At 41.6% G+C, this 22,649-nt stretch overlaps 1 protein-coding gene across 2 annotated transcripts in view; it reads left to right on the top strand.

The window, feature by feature from the left end:
* Positions 1-22,649, top strand: part of MTM1 (myotubularin 1) — a 98,820-nt gene that overhangs the window by 27,537 nt on the left and 48,634 nt on the right. The window contains exons 4-6 of one of the 2 annotated variants that reach the window (XM_011974579.1): positions 625-719; positions 13,351-13,461; positions 17,875-17,976. In XM_011974579.1, the coding sequence (XP_011829969.1) occupies positions 625-719; positions 13,351-13,461; positions 17,875-17,976 (308 nt within the window). The remainder of the gene's footprint in view (positions 1-624; positions 720-13,350; positions 13,462-17,874; positions 17,977-22,649) is intronic. The other variant, XM_011974580.1, reaches the window with a different exon arrangement.

Below are 22,649 nucleotides of genomic sequence, written 5' to 3'. Positions count from 1 at the left end.
CAGCTACTGGGGAGGCTGAGGTGGGAGAATTGCTTGAGCCTGAGAGGTTGAGGCTGCAGTGAGCCATGATTGCGCCACTGAACTCCAGCTTGGGCAATAGAGCAAGACCCTATCTCAAAAAAAAAGAATAAACTGGAAAGATTTCTACTACTGACATTTATTTGTTAAAAACATGATTATGTTTCTGTGGTTAGAGATTGGTAGCCTCATCTTTCAGTCTAGTGGTTAGTCCATGAGACTGTCCCAGGTGAGTTGCCTTCCTCTGGCTGAAGTAGCTCAAATAGTTACCTTTACAACCACCTTAGGGTAACAGCAGCAGTATTCTCATTCACTTCGGCTGTTGAGCTGCTGTCATCTTGCCCCAGGTAGTGACAGCATTGTGGGAAAGCTCAGGGAAGCACTATTAGTGCCTGGAGGTGATGTGGCCCCACTAGCTCCCCCGCTACCCCAACTCAACCCAGCGCGGTAATGTAGAAACATTGCCAGTGCTTGCTTTCAGCTTTTTCAGTAATTTTTAAAATTGTAGTTATTCTTAGCTGAATAGTTTATATTAAATTAGTGCCATTTGTTGTGTATCTTGGTATCTATTTCCATTATTTTAGGGTACTTTTTTTATCTTAATAGACAAAGAAGTTATTTACATATGTCCTTTCAATGGCCCCATTAAGGGAAGAGTTTACATCACAAATTATCGTCTTTATTTAAGAAGTTTGGAAACGGTAAGTAGAATATAAGACCATAAAGATGACCCTAACTGTTAAAGATAATGCTGAATTGTTTCTCTTCTACTTTGCAAGATTGACTGTGGGTCAAATTAACATGGGGTATATTTGCTTCTCAACTCTTACTTTTTTGCTTCTACAAAACTCATTTAACACTAACACTTGTATTTGTATATGTAAGGAACAGGGTAAATAAAAAAAAGTCTTGTCCCTCATAATGGTGGGGGAGGGGTTAGTAATTGTAACCATTTGCTAGTTTGGAGAAGTTAGGTATAGAACAGTGGTTCTTTGCTGGAAGCACATATGAAACCTACTTGTGGAGCTTAACAACACAGTATCCATAAAAGTTAAAAATAAAAAAATACAGCTGTCCTAGAGAGACTGTATCAGAATATCCAGGCCTGTGGTCCAGGCACAGTTATATTTTCTGAAGTATCACAGAGGAATGTGAATTTCTGGGTAAAGCCCACTGTTCTAGAACTTTTCCGAGTGTTCAATTTTAAAGCACCAGGTAGCAGTATAGAACTAGGATGACTATGGTATGGCTTACTGCCACTCTACCTTTTCAATCCCTGACCATGAAAGGTTTGTCACAGCATTTCAAGGAATGTTCCATCGCTAGGACAATAACATGGAAAAGAGATGCCCCAGAAAGGGAAGAGAGAGTGAGTAGCTGCTGTGGCTGTCACTGAAGGACTTCCAGTAGATGTGGTGGGTTGTCATTGCCCAGGTCAGCCTGAAGGGGAGGTATATTTTGATGAGATGTGAATGGGGAAGAGGTCCAGGGTTCACAGAGAGTAGCCCATCAGCAGCTTCTATGCAGGTGACCTTGAGGCTGTCGGGGAAATGTAGCTTTTGTTTTATTGCTTTTACCCCAGCATTTTTTAGGACAGTTCTAACCTAGATTAGTTCATATCTTTTAATCTTTTTTTCTTTTATGGTGTTCATTATTATGTCTGAATTCTGAAAAAATGCTGTTTATTATCCCTACTGCCTTAGCTGTGGGAACCACTTTTATAGCTGCCCCAACTTCTGGAATCTCCTCTAGCACAGTGCTTGTAGGGACAGGTACATGGATCAGGCCACAGGGCATTTTATTTATGTGACTCTATTCAAACTTCTAAGTAAGAGCAGAGATGAGTGAATGTTCTAGCTTTCCAGAATGGGAAAGAAGATTCTGAAAATTAACAAGCTGGATGTTCACTCTTGGCAACAATTGGCAAAAATTCTACAAATAATAATTTTAAACAGATGATTTTTAAGTACTTAGAAAAGAAACCAACCATTGGGAGTGTTACTGACACATTGTCTTGATGGAACCAAGGCCATGTGACAGACCCTGGAAAAATACCTGGGCCGAATGGTGGCAGTACACTTAGGTGGAGTTATAGCCTATGGATTTCAGGCTTAATGCTAGGAAGGGTGGTCGCTAACATCTTGCTGTGTGGGGCCCTTCCTTTCCAGCATTTGTGATGTACTGCAGAGGGGCACATAGAACACATGCATTTCCAATATAAGAAAAACCCCATACTAGCCAATGTGTGCTAGGTGACGGGATCAGGATTTGAAATGATCTTAACTGGGTAGGATATTGGAGCAAAACTAATAATATAAAATTGAATATAGATAATAATTACTTGGTTGTTATCAGTTGTTAGCAGTAAAGGATAGGAGGTCTGTCTTAACAGATCCAAGCTTATTTGAACCAGTAATTGGATATGACTGATTAAAAAGTTAATATTCACCTAGGCTGAGTTAACAGAAATATAACATAATTGCCAGACAAAATGTAACAATAGCCCCATCTGAAGTGTTGTGTTCAAAGCCGGATACCAAGTTTTAAGAGGGACATTAGCAAACCGAAGAGAGTTCAGACACAGATAACCAGGTTAGTGAAGGGACTGCAGTTTGAGCAGTGATCAAAATAAATGCTGATCTTACCTGAAGAAAAGATGACTAAAAAGGGACATGATGGACCCATCTTTGAATATTTGAAGTGCCTTTCTGTGGAGCAGGGATTCAATTTATTCTGTATAGCTCCCAAGGGTCAAATTAGGATAGATTGAAAGATTTTATGCTAATATATGTGAGAATTACCAAAAGTTGCAATTAAACATTATGGTCCCTTTTGCTGTTTGTACTCTTGGCTTTTTGACTTGCCCACACTTGACTGTGTACCCAGTTCCACCTTGTGCTGTCACTGATAATGAACTGGAGAAGTTATTCAAACTGATGATATGACAAGGTTGTGTATGTAGTGTGACCTCAACTACAAAGAACAAAAATTGTCTGTAGAAAAGAGGCTGGAAAGAAATGCACCAAAGGTTTCGGTATTTGGGTTATCTGAAGAGAGGGATTATGCATGTCTTGTCTTCTTCCTTTCACTTGTCAATATTTTTCAAAAACCCAGAATGAACATGTATTACTTTTACAATTGGGAGAATTCTCAGCAAGTTTTATTTTTGTTTGTATATGATGCCCTAGAGGATGGAGTTAGTGCTGAGTGGGTGAATAAAATGCCCGTCTGACACTGACTACTAACTTATTTCTTCTTCCACTAAGTTTTACATAAACATTTTAAGCAATTGGCCACAACATTTAGTTCAAGCATAAAAGCAAGCAGCTGACAGCAGAAAACATCATATAAAGAATGCCATTTAAATGGTTATACAGGAGTCTAAAAACATAGTCATCATAGTGTTTCTTCAATTAAAGTCCTAAACAAGAACATTAATTGTGGATTCTGCTGCAAACTGAAAATATTTTGTTGCATGTTTGACAAAGAGCTGTCATCTCACTGGCATTTTGAAGTGGACACCTGTTTGTTTCAGGTATGTAAACACTGCAGTGGGAGTGATGAGTCCAAATGTGTGTGGTCTGATTCTGGAGTTAGCTCTGCTATTTTGTAAGGAGTCAAGGGCACATTCCCTGCCTCCTGTTGCCCAGGGAAGTAGAGGAACAGTGGCCATGTCCTGAGATTGCCACAGTGGCTTGCTTCTACCTAGCCCTCCTTGCATGGTCTGCCCCCGCATTCTGGCCCGCACCCTGTCTCCATTGTGTTCATCCTTGGAGTGAGGCCAACCAGCTTGCTTCTCAGTTCCAAAACTATCATCGGTTCCCTGTTGCCCACAGGGTAAAATTCATTCTCTTTGTATGGTATAAAAGTCCTTCTGTCTCTTCCAACCTTGACTTACATCACTTCTCCCCAAGTGCACTGTTCTCAAACTACTCAGAGCCTTTCCTTCTCCCATGATGCATGTGCCATTCTCACGGAACCTGGATGCCCTTTCTCCACCCCTTCAGAAGCTGCTATTCATCCTTCAGAACCCACCTCAAGAGCTACGCCCTCTCTCGAGTCTTCCCCAGCTTCTCTTGAAGGAATCATTCCTTCTTGATGTCCCTGCAGCCTTTTCTTCATGCCTCTGTGTTAACACATTGCTATGAAACCTTCCCTGGCCCTTTAGCTAAACTTTTAATACCTCTTTTCTGTGTTTAATTTTTCTCTTGAGTGCTTGTCACTATCTCCTATGTTATATATTTCACTGATTCATCTTGTTTGTGGTCTAAGAACAAGGATACTTGTCTGTCTATTCACTGATGTTCTTTCAGTTCTTGGGAAGGAGTCTGGCACATTGAAGATGCTAAGTCATTGTGTGTTGAATGAATGGATTCTGTCATATTTATTTGCTGCTGTGTCTGTGGTCTTAGCAAATGCTAAGTCCTTTTGGTCCTTCATACCTAGCTAGTACAGTGTCCTGGTAGACAGTAATACACAGTAAAATTGTACTGAGTGAACTTTGGAGGAAATGGGCTCCTATGTTGTTAGTGCTGCTCAGAGGGCAAAGGCCTAGTCACTGTGGTTTGACAACAGTGTGGCTCCTACTACATTGTGGCATCTTGAATACTAACATTGCTTCTGGATTTGAGAAATCCCATAGCCACCTTTTGGCCTTGAGAGTACTAAGGAATTTGGCTTTGGGTTAATGTTGTGACTATAGTAGGGCCTACCGTAGGTAGGTGATACCTTGTAATCTGGTAGACTACCAAGAGTAAGACTGCTTTCAGGATTCCTTCCAGGAGCACTTTGTGTTTAGGTGCTCTAGTGCATGAGAAAGACACCTTAACCCTCGTTCATTCAGGCATTCATATCTTCATTCCAGAAACATTCACTGAGCACCATGGTGAGTGTAATACTGTGCAAGGTGCATAATACTATACCTTGAGGCCTGCACAGCCTCATAGGATATAGAGTTGAGTAATTGTGGTATAATATGACAAAGCCTGCAGTGGTATGCATAGTGCTGTGAGAAGGGAGAAGACGTACAAGGGAGAAGACGATTATGCCAGTGTGGCAAGTCACAGAATGCTTTATAGAGGAGATGATACTTGAACCAACTCTTGAATGGTAACAATTTTCTGGACAGGAAGGAAAAAGGAGCCTATCAGGTAGAGAGTTTCCATATCTACATGGTGCTTTTCTGTATCGCATGTATAACGATATGGAAAAGCACCATTTGTTATGAAGATGGTTGAATGATCGGTTGGAGCTGGAACATTGGGGGTTGAGGGAGGAGTGGGGAACAGAAGAGGATGAGGCTGGAAGAAGAGTCAGCAGCCTTAAGAGTCTCATAAGTCACAGTTAAGCAGTATGCAAGTCACACAGACAATGACATATCCAGTGTGATTTCAGGAAGAGAACTCTGGCTGCAGCGTGTGTGATGGGTTAGGGGAGGGAGAAACTGAAGTCAGGAAGCCCAACTAGGAAGTTATTTTAGTTTTCCAGGTAAGTGATAAGGGCCTTAATATAGTCATAGTGAAGATAGAAAAGAGGGGATAGCCATGATAGATTCGGAGGGCTTGAGTGGCCATTTGGAGGGAGGAGTTGAACAAACTTTCACTTGAATGATAGGAGCTGCTCCCATTCATCTGACTAGACATTATATTATAGGAGAAGGAATATGTTGTAGATAAGCCCAATGGGGAAATTAGTCTGAAGGCATGGACTTACAACTCTACAACTACCACATGGAAATGGCTCAGAAGTGGTTGGAAACCTGACTCTGAAGCTTCTGAAGTCATTAGCATATTGGTAGCACTAAAGACCACAGACATTCATGAGCTGGGAAGAGTATGTAACATTAAAAAGATATGGGCTAAGGAGAGGACCCTGGGGGACATGGACACACTTTTCCATGGTGGGGAGAGCGAGAAGAGCCAGTGGAGACCACCAAGTGGCAGGAGTCAGAGCAGTAGAAAATCTCTGGATAAAGGACTGTGATGGAAGTCAGTAGGAGAGAAGAATCTCAAGAAGGAAGGGAGCAGACCATGGTGTGAAATGTTGCAAGTTTCAGTAAGATAAAGAATGAAAAGAGGCCATGGAGTGTGTGACCAGGAGGAGGAGGCTCACAGGAGCCCCAGTGAGAACAGATTCCGTGGAGATGTGAGTCCTTGGGTCTTTCTCGCAGCTGTCTTCCACCTTGCTCTTTCTGTAAAGATTCTGCAGCTTCCAGACCTCAGCAAGCTGCTCTGCATTTATTCTCCCCATGGCTTTAAACTACCCCCTTTGCTTTAGTCACTTCCATGCACATGAAATTGTATAGTAACAAAGCTCCTTAGAGTTTACTCAGCCTTTTCCATTGACTCTTTCATCTGAGCATGACAACAGCTGACAGATAGGCAAAGCAGGTGCTACCCTGGCCGTGTTTTTTTTTTCCCATAGTGCTACCTCTCTTTTGAGCCCCAGTTTCTCTTTCCTTATTGCCTGCTGGAGATCCCTTGAATTTTCACCTGGATTCCTGGACTCACTGTCAAGCTGAAATTGTTCAACTCTATTTTCTCCCTCCCCCCAGTTCCTTCTTTTGGTGTTCTTGTATCTCTTAATGGTGCCATTTTCTTCTCATCACCCTGGAGTCTTCTCTGTCTACCCATCCCCACTTCTCTGTAGACTTCATCACATTTGCCTCATCCTTTCTAGTCATGTTGCTCTACCCTCATCCCCGGTGTCTGTCTCCTAGGCCCTGACAGTCTCCTTCAGCTAGGCCTCCCCGACTTCAGTGTCTCTCCCTTCTATTCTATCTGCTCCTTAAGACATACCCTCAATCTTCTTATTCCCTTACTCAGAAACACTTCTTTCCCACCTTATCGCACATTCCCTAGCCAGGTGTTCACGGTCCTCACCACTCTGCTGCCATCTTATCTTCCCAGCATTGCTCTTTCCCCCCTCCCTTGTGTGTACACCCCATGCTTTGACTCCCGTAAGCAACTTGGTCTTCCTAAACAAGCCCTCTGCCTCCTCACCTGTGGACTTCTCATGCAGCCATTTTATCCACCTAGAACATACATTCATCCCCACCTCGTCTCTGCCATTTGCCCCCTACTCCTCTTAAAAATCGTTCAGAAGTATTTACTATAGAAAGCTTATGAAAAGTAATGTAAATGTCTGTGGGTCTACCACCCAGCTGAAGTAATCCCATCCTTTCCTCCCTCTTTACAGCAGAGGTAATCACCATCCAAAAGTTGGTATTTCTCACTCCTGGTCATTTCACACATCCCTTTTTAAAATAGAATGGAATATTGGAAATGTGGAGGAAGCTAAAGGAATGGGGGCTTTTAAGGCTTCCAGTTGAGCAGATCATAACCCTTGGGTAGTATAATTTGGCTCTAGGTTCAGGACCGCTGGCAAGATGAGAAACATGTTGGATATAGAGTTTTCATTTTCTGATGACAAGTCAGAAACAGCACATTTTTCCTGGATTAAATTCAAGGATAAATTTGTTGTTTGGCTTTTCTCTAAAAGATAGTGACACAGTGATTCAGTTCTTCAGGCAGCGTGTTACCCAAAAATTCTTGAATCCTTTTCAATTTGATGGTTCTTTTGTTGATTATAAAGATGGAGCATACTTTGAGACAAAGTCTTGCTCTTGTCCCCCAGGCTGGAGTGCAGTGGCACAATCTCGGCTCACTGCAACCTTCGCCTCCCGGGTTCAAGTGATTCTCCTGCCTCAGCCTCCCGAGTAGCTGGGATTACAGGCGCCTGCCACCACACCCAGCTGATTTTTGTATTTTTAGTAGAGACGGGGTTTCACCATGTTGGCCAGGCTGGTCTCGAAGTCCTGACCTCAGGTGATCTGCCCACCTCGGCCTCCCAAAGTGCTGGAATTACAGGTGTGAGCCACTGTGCCCGGCCAGGATTTGGGTTTTTAGAGTTCAGCAATGAGAAGCTTTTGAAGCTTTTCACACCACTTTCGAAGTGGTGTGAGCCAAGGAATGATAGCATCAGATGTGCTCTTCTAAAAGATCACCCTGGGTACTGTAGGGGGAGCGATAGTAGATATAGAGACCACTGCACCTACGGCAGTGGCCTGGAGAAGTTGCTGATAGAATTGGAGTGGTTAGCAGAGTTGAGACTGATTTAAGAGGCAGACATGGGAGACTGGCTTAAGGATAGTAGAGAGGGGGATACCAGGGGTGACTCCTAGGTTTCTAGCTTTTGTAACCAGCCACTAAGATAGGGAACTTTGGAGAATAATGTAGTTTGGAGAGAGAACTGTATTTAGTTCTGGACATTTTGAGTTCGAGGTGCCCTTAGGATCTCGTCAGTTCTTTATATCCAGCCATCTCCTGGATATCTGTACTTGGTTCTTTTATCATAATCTCAAACCCAGAGTTTCTAAAATTGGCCATGTTCATCTTTCTCTAAAACCCCCTCCTGTGTTCTTCACATCTTTTGCTGGTACCACCACTGTTTATCCCAGAGATCTTGGCCTAAAGCTGATTCATCTTTGAGTCTTCCCCAGTGGCTAGTCTCTTTTGCTTTCTACCTCGGTCCCTCTCCACTTCCAGATCCTCATAGCCTCTTACTTGTACTCAAGGATCAGCTTTCATGGTTTTGAGGAGTGGTTGTAGCCCACTTCTTGCTAGTCCAGAGTTCTCAGTGCTGCTAGATGAATCTTCGTAAAACACCATTTGATGGTGGCATTCCTGTTCTCCAGAAGCATCCTTTAGATCTCAGTCTCCCTGATCCTAGCCCTGCAGTACTCCCCAGGAAATTCCCATCACCATCACTGAAACCTGGCCTACATTTTTTTTTTTAAATAAACTCCCCATGCTTTTCCCACATGTGCAGCTGATATGACTCTTACTTGTTTCTCAAATGCCAGTCTCCAGTTGCTTTTGATCCATCCTTTAAGGATCATTTTTAATGTAGTCATTGCCACAGAACCTTCATGCTATCTGATCATCAGATATGACTTGCCCTCCTCTGATCAGTCTCCCATTCCACTTTGTGGACTTTTCCTATGGCTCTTGGCACTAGCAACCTGGCATTGTAGTTACTTGAGTCCATGTGTCTAATCTCCCAGATAGAGCTAGGCCCTGAACTCCATGCGGGCAACTCTGCATCTTAACTTCATGAACCCTAGCCTAGGGCTCAGTAGAGTTTCTGTTACTTAGTGTATGAGAGAGACAGAGAGAAAGAGAGAGAATATGCATTGTTTTAGCTTATTTAACATATTTACATCTCAATTATTTTAGGTAGATAGAAGTACAAGGCACAGACTTTTGAGTTAGAATGGGCCTTTGAAAATCCTTAAATATTTAATGATATTTAGATACTGATGACTCAGGTATCCAGAGAGTTCAACTAATTTGCCTATTCCTGGATCTTCCAGTTTGGCCTGCTGGGTTATCTGATCTTGAATGTGTCATACAGGGGAATGTGGCAAGTAGCGTCATTAGACGGTGGGTGCCTTTGGTCAGAAGCTGGCTGGTTCTCCTCAGCGTCCTGTTTTCGTTTTTCTGTGTAGCGCCAGGGCTCTTTGAGCTATAAAATTTCCTCTGTACAGAGACAAAGAGTAGCAAGGCGTTAGCTCACTTCTAATTCTTCTGCTTTTTTAAAACATCCTTGCTTCCATGTTGATACTAGAGTATCAGACTTATTTAGTGTCTATTCTATGTATTTTAGGTATAAATTTGACATTTAAGAATACAGTTCACAGACACTCAAATCTCAATATAGTATATCTAAGCATAACAGACTGATACTACGTTTTAAATAACTGTACTGTATTGATAAGTAAATACATGAGAATATGCTGCTTATATACATATACTGTTACTGAGTGGTATTTTTCTCTTTGGGCATTTAGGTTTCAGTCATGTCATGAGGTGTCTTACCCCGTGACATTCCTCCTTATAGGTACACACAGTAAGATCTGTTAGATGCTTGCTAGAGCATACTGATCCACTATATTTAAAGAGCACAATTACATCTTCCAAGTACTAAGATATTCTTTGCCATAATAATAATAACTTCCATTGTTTTCTAGCTACTGTCATCAGGCACGACGCGAGGTACTTTAAACTCATTTTCTGTAATCATCCCTACTTTCAGATAAATGTGACTGAGCGATAGTAACTCGCCACTGTTATCAGCTAGTGAATGTCAGGATTCAGATTGAGCCAGTTTTGTCCACCTAAGAGCTTGTACTATTTTCTCCACATTATGATAATTATACTCATACACTTTTTTGCTTTTTTATTTTGAAATAATTATGAGCTCATAGAACTTGCAAAAATAGAAGAGGTCCTTTACACTTATTACTGAGTTCCCTGCGATAACTACAGCCCTTTATCAAAACCAGGAAGTGGACTGGCACAACTAGACTGACCATACTTGGATTTCAGCAGTGTTTTCCATACACTCATTTTTTGTGTGCTTTTACGCACAGTTCTGTAGCATTTGATCCCAGGTAATCACCATCAATAATCAAGATATGGAACTGTTCTGTCACCACAAAAGAACTCGCTCATGCTGCCCCTCTAGAGTCACGCTATGCCTCCCCTCAACCTCTGCAACTACTTCTCTGGGCTCCCTCTCTATAATTTTGTCATTTCAAGCACATTATATAAAAGGAATCACATAACACTTGACCTTTTAAGATTGGCATTTCTCGGCCAAGTGTGGTGGCCCATGCCTGTAATCCCAGCACTCTGGGAGGCTGAGGCAGGTGGATGGCTTGAGCCTCAGAAGTTTGAGACCAGCCTGGGCCACATGGTGAAACCCCTTCTCTACAAAAGTACAAAAATTAGCCAGGCGTGGTGGCACGTACTTGTAGTCCCAGCTACTTGGGAGGCAGAGGTGAGAGGTATACCTGAGCCCAGGGAGGTTGAGGTTGCATTGAGATCACACCACTGCACTTCAGCCTGGGTGACACAAGTGAGGTCCTGTCTCAAAAAAAAAAAAAGATTGGCGATTTTCATTCCACATGATGCCCTTAAGATTCTTCCAGGTTCCATGTATCCATAGTTCATTCATTTTTCTTGCTGAGTGGTATTCCATGGTACAGATGCTCACAGCTTTACACTTTTTGAATTTCTAGATAAACCATGAGCTGTATTTATATTTTATGAATAACTGCTTATTTTCTGTATTGTATTTTAATATAAAAGGCTGGAAGCAGTGGCTCACACATGTAATCCCAATACTTTGGGAGGCCAAGGCAGGAGGATTGCTTGAGCCCAGGAGTTTGAGACCAGCCTGGACAACATGCTGAGGCCCCCATCTCTACAAAAAATACAAAATAATTAGCTGGGCATGGTGGCATGCATCTGTGGTCTCAGCTACTCCCAGCTACTCGGGAGGCTGATGTGGGAGGATCACTTGAGCCCAAGAGTTTGAGACTAGCCTGGACAACACAGTAAGACCCTGTCTCTACAAAAAACTTAAAAAAATTTTGGCTGGGCATGGTGGCTCATGCCTATAATCCTAGAACTTTGGGAGGCTGAGGCGGGTGGATCACCTGAGGTCAGGGGTTTGAGACCAGCCTGGCCAACATGGCAAAACGCCATCTCTACTAAAAATACAAAAATTAGCTAGGCATGGTGGCACATGCCTGTAACCCCAGCTACTCAGGAGGCTGAGGCAGGAGAATTGCTTGAACTCAGGAGGCGGAGGTTGCAGTGAGCTGAGATCGTGCCACTGCACTCCAGTCTGGGTGACAGAGTGAGACTCCATCTTTTAAAAAAAAAAAAAAAAAAAAAAGCTGTGGCTGGTGGTGTGTGCCTATGGTCTCAGGTACTTGGGAGGCTGAGGTGGGAGGATCCCTTGAGACTGGGACGTCGAGGCTTCAGTGAGCCACTGTACTCCAGCTTGAGCAACAGAGCAAGAACCTATCTGTTAAAAAAAAAAAAAAAAAAAAAAAAAAAGGAAAAGAAAAACTATTTGTAGCCCCAAAAGGTTTTTAAAGAACAAAAAATCAAATACCCCTTAAAAATTTTTTTCTTTATTTTCAAACTCATCTGTCACAGCATGAAAGAAAATTTTGGATTAAAAATGGTGTAGCCCTTCATGTCTTTGTCCCTGTAGATAGATATTTCATGTTATTGTAGTCACCACATATGTTGTATGCTGCTTTTTCCCACTTAAACTTATTTTTCCATGTACCATAATTATTTTAATAGCTGTGTGTATACTTGTTCCATCAAGTTGACTATAGTTTTTTCTACCCTGTTATCTACCTCTAGCTCCATTGAACATCTTCCTTTTGTTAAGTGATAGCCATAAGTTCTTAGTAGCAAAATTATTGGATCAAAGAGTAGGACGATTTTTATGGCGCTTTTAATGTGTGTTTTCTGGCATTGCCTTGAATGTCCACCCTGCCATATACTTACTAAACAAGTTATTGAAGCTTTGAAAAACTCAGGAAACAGGGATACTTCACCTATGTCCTGGAATGGTTGTGAGGATAAAATGAGATGATGTGTGCAAAGCCCCTATTGTAGTACCTGGCACAGAAGAGAGGTATTTCCTACATGGCAGCTGCTGTGATGATCTCCTGGTGATGAATGTGCTATTACTTGACTAACATGATTTCATTATGCCAGCAGTCTTCTAGACCACTTGCACCCAGCGTTGGATAGCAAATGATGGAGAAGCCTTGCTGTGCTTCTGCTTTGGGAAGTGCACCCATGCCAGAGACAAGCACCATTTCCAGATGCTTGGTTTCTAGTGGGGGAATACAGATGTGTAAATTTGTGGTAACAAGGCAGAGTGAAGCAAGTGATTAACAGCAGTCTGAATCAAGTGCTGTGGAACTTCCGAGGAAAAAGTGATGAACTCTGCGTGATCTAACTGGGAAGCAAGGCCTCATTAGAGGTGATGCTTGCTGAGCCAAGGCAAAAGTCATGGGGAGAATTTTGGTAGTTGGGAAAGATAGATGATTCTAGGCAAAGGGAACACCCTGAGCAAAGCACATGGCCTGATCGTGGATGAAGCATCTGAAGAATGAAGAAGTTTACTTAGTTGGAGTGCAGAATATTGTGGGAGAGAATCCTACGGAAACAGGCTAGAAGTGACATCACGGATATCCTGGGAATGTGTACCTAGGAGTTTACTCTTGACTCCGGAGGCAGTGCACAATGGCAAATGTTTGGGGATGCATTTTGATTGCATAATTGACTGTTTTAATGCTTACTCTGTCATGTGTGATCTGTATCATATTTTTGTTCATAAAGTGCTAAAAGGGCCAAGGTAAAATCACCCTGAAAGCATATGGTTGTTTTTATATGTTTTTTGATGTTTTAATTATACTGACAGAAATACTGACTATTGTATTTTTGTCCATTACAGGATTCTGCTCTAATACTTGATGTTCCTCTGGGTGTGATCTCAAGAATTGAAAAAATGGGAGGCGCAACAAGTAGAGGAGAAAATTCCTATGGTCTAGATATTACTTGTAAAGTAAGAGATTCGATACTTTCTTATGCAAAGAACAAGGCACGTTAATGTTGAATGATAGTAGAAAATTAATGTGGATTTGAAAAAAAAAATCAAGATCTCATGTTCATCTAAGGCCCTGAAAGTGGTTCTTCCCTTAAGAACAAGCTTTTCAAAAGTGCCTGGGAAATAGTGCCCACGTGAGGGACCCACTGCAATCACCAAATACAAGGACTCGAGGAACTGGTCAGTTTGTTAGCTTGACTGAGTGGGAAGAGAACTTGATAGATAAAATTTCTTAAACCACTTTAGTTTTTGCTCTAGCTTGCTGCTGGTGCCCCTTCATGTCATGTGTTACCATGAAGAAAGGAGGAATAGAACAGATTTTGCCCTCTGTTAACAGGATGTGTCCTTACCTCTAATAACCTTCGTAACTTTTGCTTAGGTTATTTTCCGAGGTACATTTTGCTATGATAGTAACCATGTATTGAGCATTTGTGTCCATCCAAACACATGCTAGGTGCTTTGCATTTGATCCTCAAGTGCAACCCTCTGAGATGGGCATATTGTAGATGGGGAGCCTGAGGCTCCAAAGAGTTGGGTAACTTTGCTAAGATAATTTCTGAAGGCTGGGACCCAGAAGTTGGGGATGTGTTCGGGTGTCTCGGGTGACTGTGAACCACCAGTCCAATGCAGGGCTTTGCAGACGTTTTCTGTGAAGGGCTCAGTAGCAAATATTTTAGGTTTTGTGGGCCACATTGGATTTCTGTTGTGTATTCTTCTTTGTGTGTTGTTTTTTCAACCCCTTTGAAGTGTTACAAACAAAAACAACAACAACAACAACAAAAAAAAAAACAACAGTCTTAATTTGAAGACCTGGGCTGAATTTTGCTGGCCCTTAGCCAATCCAAGTTGTTCATTCTATTGATAGAGAAGTGAGGCCTTTGCTATCTGAGATTACTTGTCTTGGGTTGCCTAGGGAGCCAGCGCAAGAGCCAGAACCAAAAACTAAGTCTCCTTTTCCTAGTCTCATACGCTGCGATTTCTCAGAACCAACATTGTGTGCTTATATTTGGATTATGCCACAATATGGTGTTTTTCTTTCCAGTTTATAAAAGATCAAGACTTGTTTTTTCTATCAGAAACTAAAGGATAATGCCATTATTAAATCTTAACTGAAATTCACCACTACCATCCACCTCAGCTTTTTTTGGTGGTGTTTTAATTCAAGCTACCTTAATGCTTTATCCATTATCCCAGCTACTGTCTACCCTTTGGGGCCTAGAAACATGGGAATTTACTTTGAAGGAAGGCTTTTGTATTTTGCATAAAAGGATTTATGGGAGTAGAGTGTTTAATATTAGAGTACTCAAGGGAAAATGGGGTTGCTATATTGACAGTTTTGAGGTGACTTTCATTCTTACAGGGTTTAAAAAACCCTATTTTCTGCCTTATAATAGGAAAAACTAGTACTTAAATATCAATCCCCCCAAAATTAATGAGACAAAGCACATTTTCACCCCTGACTATTTAAGAACAAAAGGCGTAGGAACAACTCACCAAGCATAATTCTGAAATGTTACATATGTATATTTTTTGGAGTTAGCATGAGCCCAAAGGTGATGGCTTAGAACAATGTTGTAGCACAACCTTTTAACTAAATTATCTCCCCAGAAACACTGACGTCACAGAGTCATATTCCATTTTCTCAGTAACAAACCTGACATTGATATAAAGGAAATCTGCTACAGTGAGATAAAAGACTCACTGTCCTGTCTCTTATAGGTCAACTTTTGCCTGCATTCAATAACCATGATAGAACCGCATTTCTCTCCTGAAACAAGTAGTTACAACTCCTGTAGATTTGGCTATGCCAGCAACGCACATAGAGATTTCTGCTTGCCAGTGGCAACTTTCCCACAGTAGATACAAGTCCCAGAGGATGTTGTCCAGCAGCAGGAGAAAGGTAGTTCTGAATAGGCAAATTCTTACCCTGCAGGCCCCATACTAGCCCCTGGTGCCTGTGTGGAGTCTTTCAAACAAACAACAAAAAAAAGTAAAGTAAAACCATACCACCACAAAGCCTTCTCTTTCTTTCCCCACCTCACTCCCATGTACTCGCCTTAAAGACATAGTGTGGCATTTTGAAGTGAGCAGTGATGTGTGTTGTTTCTTTAGAAATGACGCCTCAATAAATCAATTCTTCAGAGTCGTTGCAGCAGGGGTATGTATTCTTCAACTCTTACTATAGTGAGGCTTGGAACATCACCATATGACCCGGCTGTTAAAATGGCTGAGGGTCTGACTGGGAGACTCTTAGCCCATGTGGATCTTTCCCTGATGAGTCAAACTCTGAGGAGACCAGGTGGAACTTACAGTTAGTCTGTGCTCCTATTTCTGTTACAGATTTGGTGATCTGCCGCCTGCGAGTCATTTGCCTTTTCTACTTCAGTTTTGTTGGCAAGAAATAGTATTCTGTCTTTAATTGCATCTTAATCAGATGGCAAAAAGAAGTTACTTGAATCACTTGTGCTTTGGCACATTAAAAGTAGCTGTTTGAATCACTGATAGATCAGAATAAATATTCATGTAGAGATGGTCTAATTTCTGGCCAAGCAGTGAAGAGAATGATGTTACAGAGTTACCATCCGACTTGCGGCTGTTAGGAAGAAAGTTCCTCACAGGGCCTGAGCCCTGAGAGTACTCAACTCTCTAGTATTGCACTTGTGACTGGTCGTAAACTCTCTTAATGCATATCATCCCATTGAAATGATTATTCCCCTTATTTAACTATTCATTGCATCATGAACCAATAACTAGTATCCCAATTTTCTTGGAGCTGATATGAATGGATTGTTGGACTTGATTCTGTGACATGCTTTTTAAAAAAGCACAGAATCTTGGAGCTGGCAAGCCCTAGTAGATGTCATCTGTGTACAGAGTGCTCAATCTCAAGTTCTTTATGAGTGGTCTCAGGCTTTAGTTCTTCATAGTTGATTTGCTGCTATTTGTGTTTGGAGATGTCTTGTGAAGGCCGTAGCCTGTGCTGGCCCTTCAGACTGAAGACTCGGGAAGCGTTAAGAGTACTCTTGAGATAAGGAAGGAAAAAGCACCTGGAAAAAAAATGAAGATTGTGATATCCAAGAGGGCAACAACTAGGTCTGTACCACTCCTGAAGTGGCTGCATGGTCCAGCATAGCACTCCTTTATCTGCAATTAAAGTTGAAAGTGCACTGCAGAGCGTAGGGTTCCAGTGCAGAGCTATCACTCAGTCACAGCACTGTAAGTGATTTTTTTTAAAGAGACAACCTTAAAACAACTCCAGTCTTGAAAATAAGATAGAATGTTGTATCTGTATATATAATACAAATTGACATTTAAAGGAGCTTATTTGTTTTGGATTTGGTTTAAAAGAAAGTTTTCCTGCTTATTAAACAGATATGTATTGGAAGCTACCTTTAAAATCTGGTTTTGATGTTTATTTTTAGTTCCCAGAAGTATAGTTACTGCTAATATGGGCTACTTTAATGTGACTTATATGGAACTCTGTGAAGGTAAAATTGTAGAATAAAAATATATTACTTGCATGAGAGCTTAAAATGTCATTTAGGAAGAGAGCTTCTTTATTTTAATGACATGTTTGACAATGTTGAGATTATATTTGATAGCAGGTACTCTTTAGAAGGGTTGTTTGAATAAAATAGTTTTATAATTAAAAAAATATCAGGGCTGGGTGTGGTGGCTGACACCTGTAATCCTGGCACTTTGGGAGGCCGAGGCAGGCAGATCACCTGAGGTCAGGAGTTTGAGACCAGCCTGGCCAACATGGAGAAACCCAATCTCTACTAAAAATACAAAAAATTAGTTGGGCGTGGTGGTGTGTGCCTGTAGTCCCAGCTACTCAGGAGGCTGAGGCACGAGAATCCCTTGAACGCAGGAGGCAGAGGTTGCAGTGAGCCAAGATCATGCCACTGCACTCCAGCCTGGGCCACAAGAGACTACGTCTCAAAAAATAAGTAAAATAAAATAAATTTTAAAAAATTAAAAAATACCTCAGAAATCAGTGAAAGTAGATGGACCATAATAGATGTTAAATACCTCAGAACCCAGTGAAAGTAAATGGATCATAATAGATGTTGTGCAAGGCAAGGTTTGTTTTTTTTTTTTCCTTTTTATAAAATGAATTTTAGCTCTATCTTCTCCTTAGTGCTAGTTGCTTTATCTTGTCTTGACATTCATGGCTATGATGGAAATATTTTCAGGTGTTCTTAGGCCAGATATATCAAATTACCATATAAAACAAAGCAATTTTTGTAATTTAGATTAATTGCCCTTTTAGGTAAGTGAATCTTCTCCCTTAATTGAATGGAAGATTTCTTGCTAATTAACATGACTTTCTTTGAAGACTGAACTGTCATACTTCTCCTTTGCCCCCAGGACATGAGAAACCTGAGGTTCGCTTTGAAACAGGAAGGCCACAGCAGAAGAGATATGTTTGAGATCCTCACGAGATACGCGTTTCCCCTGGCTCACAGTCTGGTAAATTCCAGCGCGCTCCTCAGCGTGGGAAGGTTCTCAGTGCCTCCTCCGTGAAAACTGCCCGCGAGCTGGGATCCTCTTTCTTTTACTGTCTGTGTTGTGTTTCCCAGTGTGATGTGTCTGCGGGGGTGTTTATTAAATAATTTCATCATTTCCAGAGGGAATAGGCCTCTCCCCTGTCAGTCTGCGTGGGATGGATCGCCCCAGGTGACTGAAACACAAAGCCCTGGAGGCTGGCAAGAGCCCTGCATGAGCCTGGGAGCTTCACCAAGGGCACCTTGTGCTCTTCCAACCCCGAGTGTGCCCTCAGTCTTGGCCATCCCGCCTGAAAATGTAGGCGATAGTGAGGCGGACTCGGGTGGCTGAGTGCGACACTGTGAGGTCATATCCCAGAGTTCATTGCTTTCACCTTTGGAGCTAATAAGCAATGAGTGTCAGGCTTTTGTGGCTCCAGTTGTAAATGGGAACAAACTCTCTGAGTCTAAATGCCATTTGAGCAAATATAGATGTGTGGTGTAGGTACTGCACCAATAGCTGAATAGGGGCAGGTTTACTTTTGAAAAGAATAACCTTTCAAATGTCATTTGATCGCATTTAGTATGTAATTGGCAGGACCAATTTATTATACATTTAATTAGTTGTAATCTATGACTTAGTCCAAAGGTGATTCAGTATATGCACCTAAAACTTTTCCTTCCTCTTCACCAAACTACTGGAGTAACCTTACTCTTACTGCATGACTGAAATAAGCCTTTCTATGAGTTTTGCTCTTAGAACGATATTTCTTTATATCCTGCCTCAGCCTTACCTCCTTTTTTACTGCCGTGCCTTGCTCGAATCTTCTAACCCCTATCTTCCTCGTCAGTTTGACTTGAACTTAGATGCAAATACCTGCTAAGGGGAAAGTGAGGAAATAATTATTTACAACATATACTGTATAAATGCCTTTATCTTAAGTATAGGATGATCATACTGCAGACTAAACCCAAGGTGATGGAAGGGACCCTGAAGTAGAAGAGGCATGTGTTGAACACAGATGAAACTGTAATGCTTGGGAACAAATGTGCTCATCTCATAATTGAATCTATTTTCAGCCTTTTCTAAGTTTCTGATTAAATATGTGATTTTTAAAAATATGTCTATATTAGAGTTTTTAATTCTATTAGCATAAAAAGAGAGTCTGATGGGAACACATCTTCTTAATTATTATGAAAGTGAGAATTTGAGTCTAATTGATGAAAGTTCAATTAGGAAATGTGTTCTGTCTTGATTTATGCATATCTGGCCCTAAATTATCAGCAATTGACAGAATGGCAGGTTTGAAGGAGCTGAAGACCCAGTCTGTCTCCTGCAAGATCTTGCTTCATCAGACATCCCCTTTCTCTGGTATCTTCTGTTTCTTCTAGGATATACTCCCCTAAAAAAGTCAAGTGCTGGACCGGCTTTCCCCTTATACTACTGTCCCATCGTTCACTTCATTGCCAAACTTCTGGAAAGAATATTCTAGCCTATCCTCGTCTCCAGTGCATTCATTCCTCCAACCCATTCCAGTATGGAGCTCATTACTGGCCAAATCTAGTGGCTCATTTCCATCTCATTCTGTTTGATCTCTTCCCCGGTATTCAACCATTTTGACCACCGTCTTCTTGAAAGTCTTGGTTTCTGTATTCCTGCACCATCTTGATTGTTCCTTTCCAGGCTCCATTACCTCTGTCTTTTCCTTAAATGTAAATATCTCTTCACTCTCATCCCTCTTCTCTTCTTGCCTTAACTTTGCCCTGATGGTTTTGTTTAAAGTCGTCACTGCTATGTAGATGACTTCAGATCTAACCCTGATACTGTCCTTGAGTGAGTCCAATGAGTCTAACCCTCAAATTCCTTCCTCTGAGAGTCTGAGAATCACAAGCTCAGCTGGCACGGTGGCTTACGCCTGTAATCCCAGCACTTTGGGAGGCCAAGGTGGGTGGATCACTTGAGGTAAGGAGTTCGAGACCATCCTGGCCAACATGGTGAAACCCTGTTCTACTAAAAATATTTTTTAAAAATTAGCTGGGTGTGGTGCTGGGCACCTGTAATCCCAGCTACTCAGGAGTCTGAGGCAGGACAATTGCTTGAACCTGGGAGGCAGAGGTTGCAGTGAGCTGAGATCGTGCCATTGTACTCCAGCCTGGGTGACAAAAGCAAAGCTCCATCTCAAAAAAAAAAAAAAAAGATAGAATCACAAACTCGTTGTTACCCTAACCTCTTTTCAGTTCATGAAACCCACCTTTCATCCTATATGTCCCGCAAGTTTGAGGATCCCCAGTTGTTTAGGTTTGATAACTTGAAGTCAGCTTTTCAATTCCTCCCCTGCTATTCCTCCCATAGGCACATCAATTCTGAATCCTGTAAGTTCTACTTAGTAGCAATACCCAGCTATTTCCTGTCATTTCCACTTATGCTTCCTACCTTAATCCATACTTCCAAACTGGCTTCCCTTCTTTCAGTTTCTTCCGCTTCCAGCTAATCCTACACAATGCTGTCAGTTGTTGTTTTGTTTTTAAATATGATCATGTTACTGTGTCACCTTCTACCCCCCAAAAAACCCCCAGTTACTTTTCATAGCTTGTGCCCTACACTGCAGCTGCACAAGGCTGCCCTATGCTCTCCTAGCACACACAGTACCTTCTTGGTTCAGATTTTGCTATCCCCTTTACCTGCAATCCCCTCGTCTCTTGCATACCCATCTTCCACACACTCAGACTTCAACATCTTAATCTGTCCTCTGTCCTTTTCCAGGCCATATGTGTGTGCCCCCAGTGAGAGTTCATCTTACCTCTCAATTGTTAGTCTTTGCAAGTTCCTCTATCAGAGCACTTATCTCAGTGTGCCTTATGAAATAATTTTGTCATAACTGCCTCCTACCTCCCCCTACCACTGCCTGATAAATTATGAGCTTATCAAGGCAGGGATCAGCCTTTATTTCTCTCTCTACTGTCAACACAGTGGCATCTGCATGGGAGTTTTGTAATGATGGCTTTTTTCTTGAACTCAGGTTTAGTAGAAAGGAAGGAAAAATCACTATATGGAAACAAATGAGATGGATGTTTCTGAATATTGCAAATCTAACACCAAAACCTAGAAATCTCTGTTGCTATTATTGGAGTCATCCACAGAGGGCTTGATTTCTCAAGTCTGTGGTACTTGGCCATATTTTTCATACCTGTGCTGAGAATCCCTGCTTCTTGTTTTAGGAAGTCAATAAAGTAACAAACTGCCAAAAAAAAAAAAAAAAAAGGTCAACTGAATTGCTCATCTGAAGTTTTAGAAAATGACATTATCTTAGGTTTTGATCACTGAAAGTCATCCTTAAAAACATTTGCCAGTCACCAATATAATACAAGATACAGATTAAAACAGATCAGCCCTTGAACCTGCTTTTGGAATAGCAGTCCCTGATACTCAAGTCCACATGTGCAACTGTTTCATCAGTCAAGTTCATTTCATGTCTTGTGTTGGATAGTGTCAGGATGCAGTGGGGGCATTCAAGGATAAGTAGTGTGTAGGATGAGTGGTACCTGGTCCCACTGAGGGATGTGACAGCCAAACAGTAGTGATGTGACAAATATGGTTAGCCCCAATATAAGATAGTATACATTCAGTTGTGCAAGAGAAACGCAAAGGAAATCCACTGGGGACTCACAGGAAGAAGAGACCACATCTAACCAAAATTGGAAAAGCCTGCATGGAATTGATAGTTGTTAGTGTAGGGCCTTGAAGGATGGATTCAATTTCCAGTGAAGGACTTCTGAGGTCTGGAACTTGAGTGATGAGGGTAGGGCACTGTCCACAGAGTAGGAAAGTCAGAAAAAGATTTTATTTGCAGAAACAGGTGGAAGAAAGGGGAAGGGGGAGGAACAATGAATTCTGTTTTGGACACATAGCATTTCATGTATTTTGACAGAATTGACAGCAAGCCACTGAAGGCCTGCCCCTCAGAAAAGAGTCTGGAGATGTAGATTTGGAATAGGTTCTTAAGTCATTTGAAGTTATGGGCTCCTTTGAGAATACGAAGTAAATTATAGCTTCTCTTCCCCTCAAATATGCAGTCGTATACAAAACCTTACCTAAAATTTTAGAGGACGTCGGGCCCCTCTGAAGCCCCTTTGTGGGGCCCTGGTAAAGTAATCCTGGTATGTAATAGAGAAGTCCCGAACCAGAATCTTGGGAGAGGCCATCTTTTAGGGAGCGAAGATAGGAAAGGACCCAGCAAACTGAATGGTTGCAGAGGCAAGGGAAGAGCCTGGAAAGGATTAACAGGATGTCATGGGTGTCAGTGCTGGGAGAGCCAGGGAGATGGATCACAAGCTCCCTGGGGAGCTGACCTCCTAACTGTGACCTGCTTAAAGTCGGGACCTCCTTTTATTATCTTTGCAACTCTAGTGCCCGGTCCAGTGCCTGGCATATATATATATATATATATTTTTTTTTTTTTTAACTTTTATGAATCTCAGAAAATGATCTCAGGGTGAAGGAAACAAACACCAGTTTGCAGGTGTTTAAAGGAAGCATACTTGGTTTAAAAAAGAGTAGCAGGCATGTTGAGGGAAGAATGTTTTTACCTTAGAATTTGAAAAAGGAAAATGAATATATTTGTGGAAAGAAATCTTGTCTCTTCTCAAGGCACGAGAGAG

Source organism: Mandrillus leucophaeus, unplaced genomic scaffold (genome assembly GCF_000951045.1).
Source record: "Mandrillus leucophaeus isolate KB7577 unplaced genomic scaffold, Mleu.le_1.0 Scaffold1469, whole genome shotgun sequence".
In the NCBI taxonomy this organism is placed as follows: Eukaryota; Metazoa; Chordata; class Mammalia; order Primates; family Cercopithecidae; genus Mandrillus; species Mandrillus leucophaeus.
The sequence above is the reverse complement of the archived record's forward strand: the minus strand, read 5'-3'. Positions and strand labels throughout refer to the sequence as shown.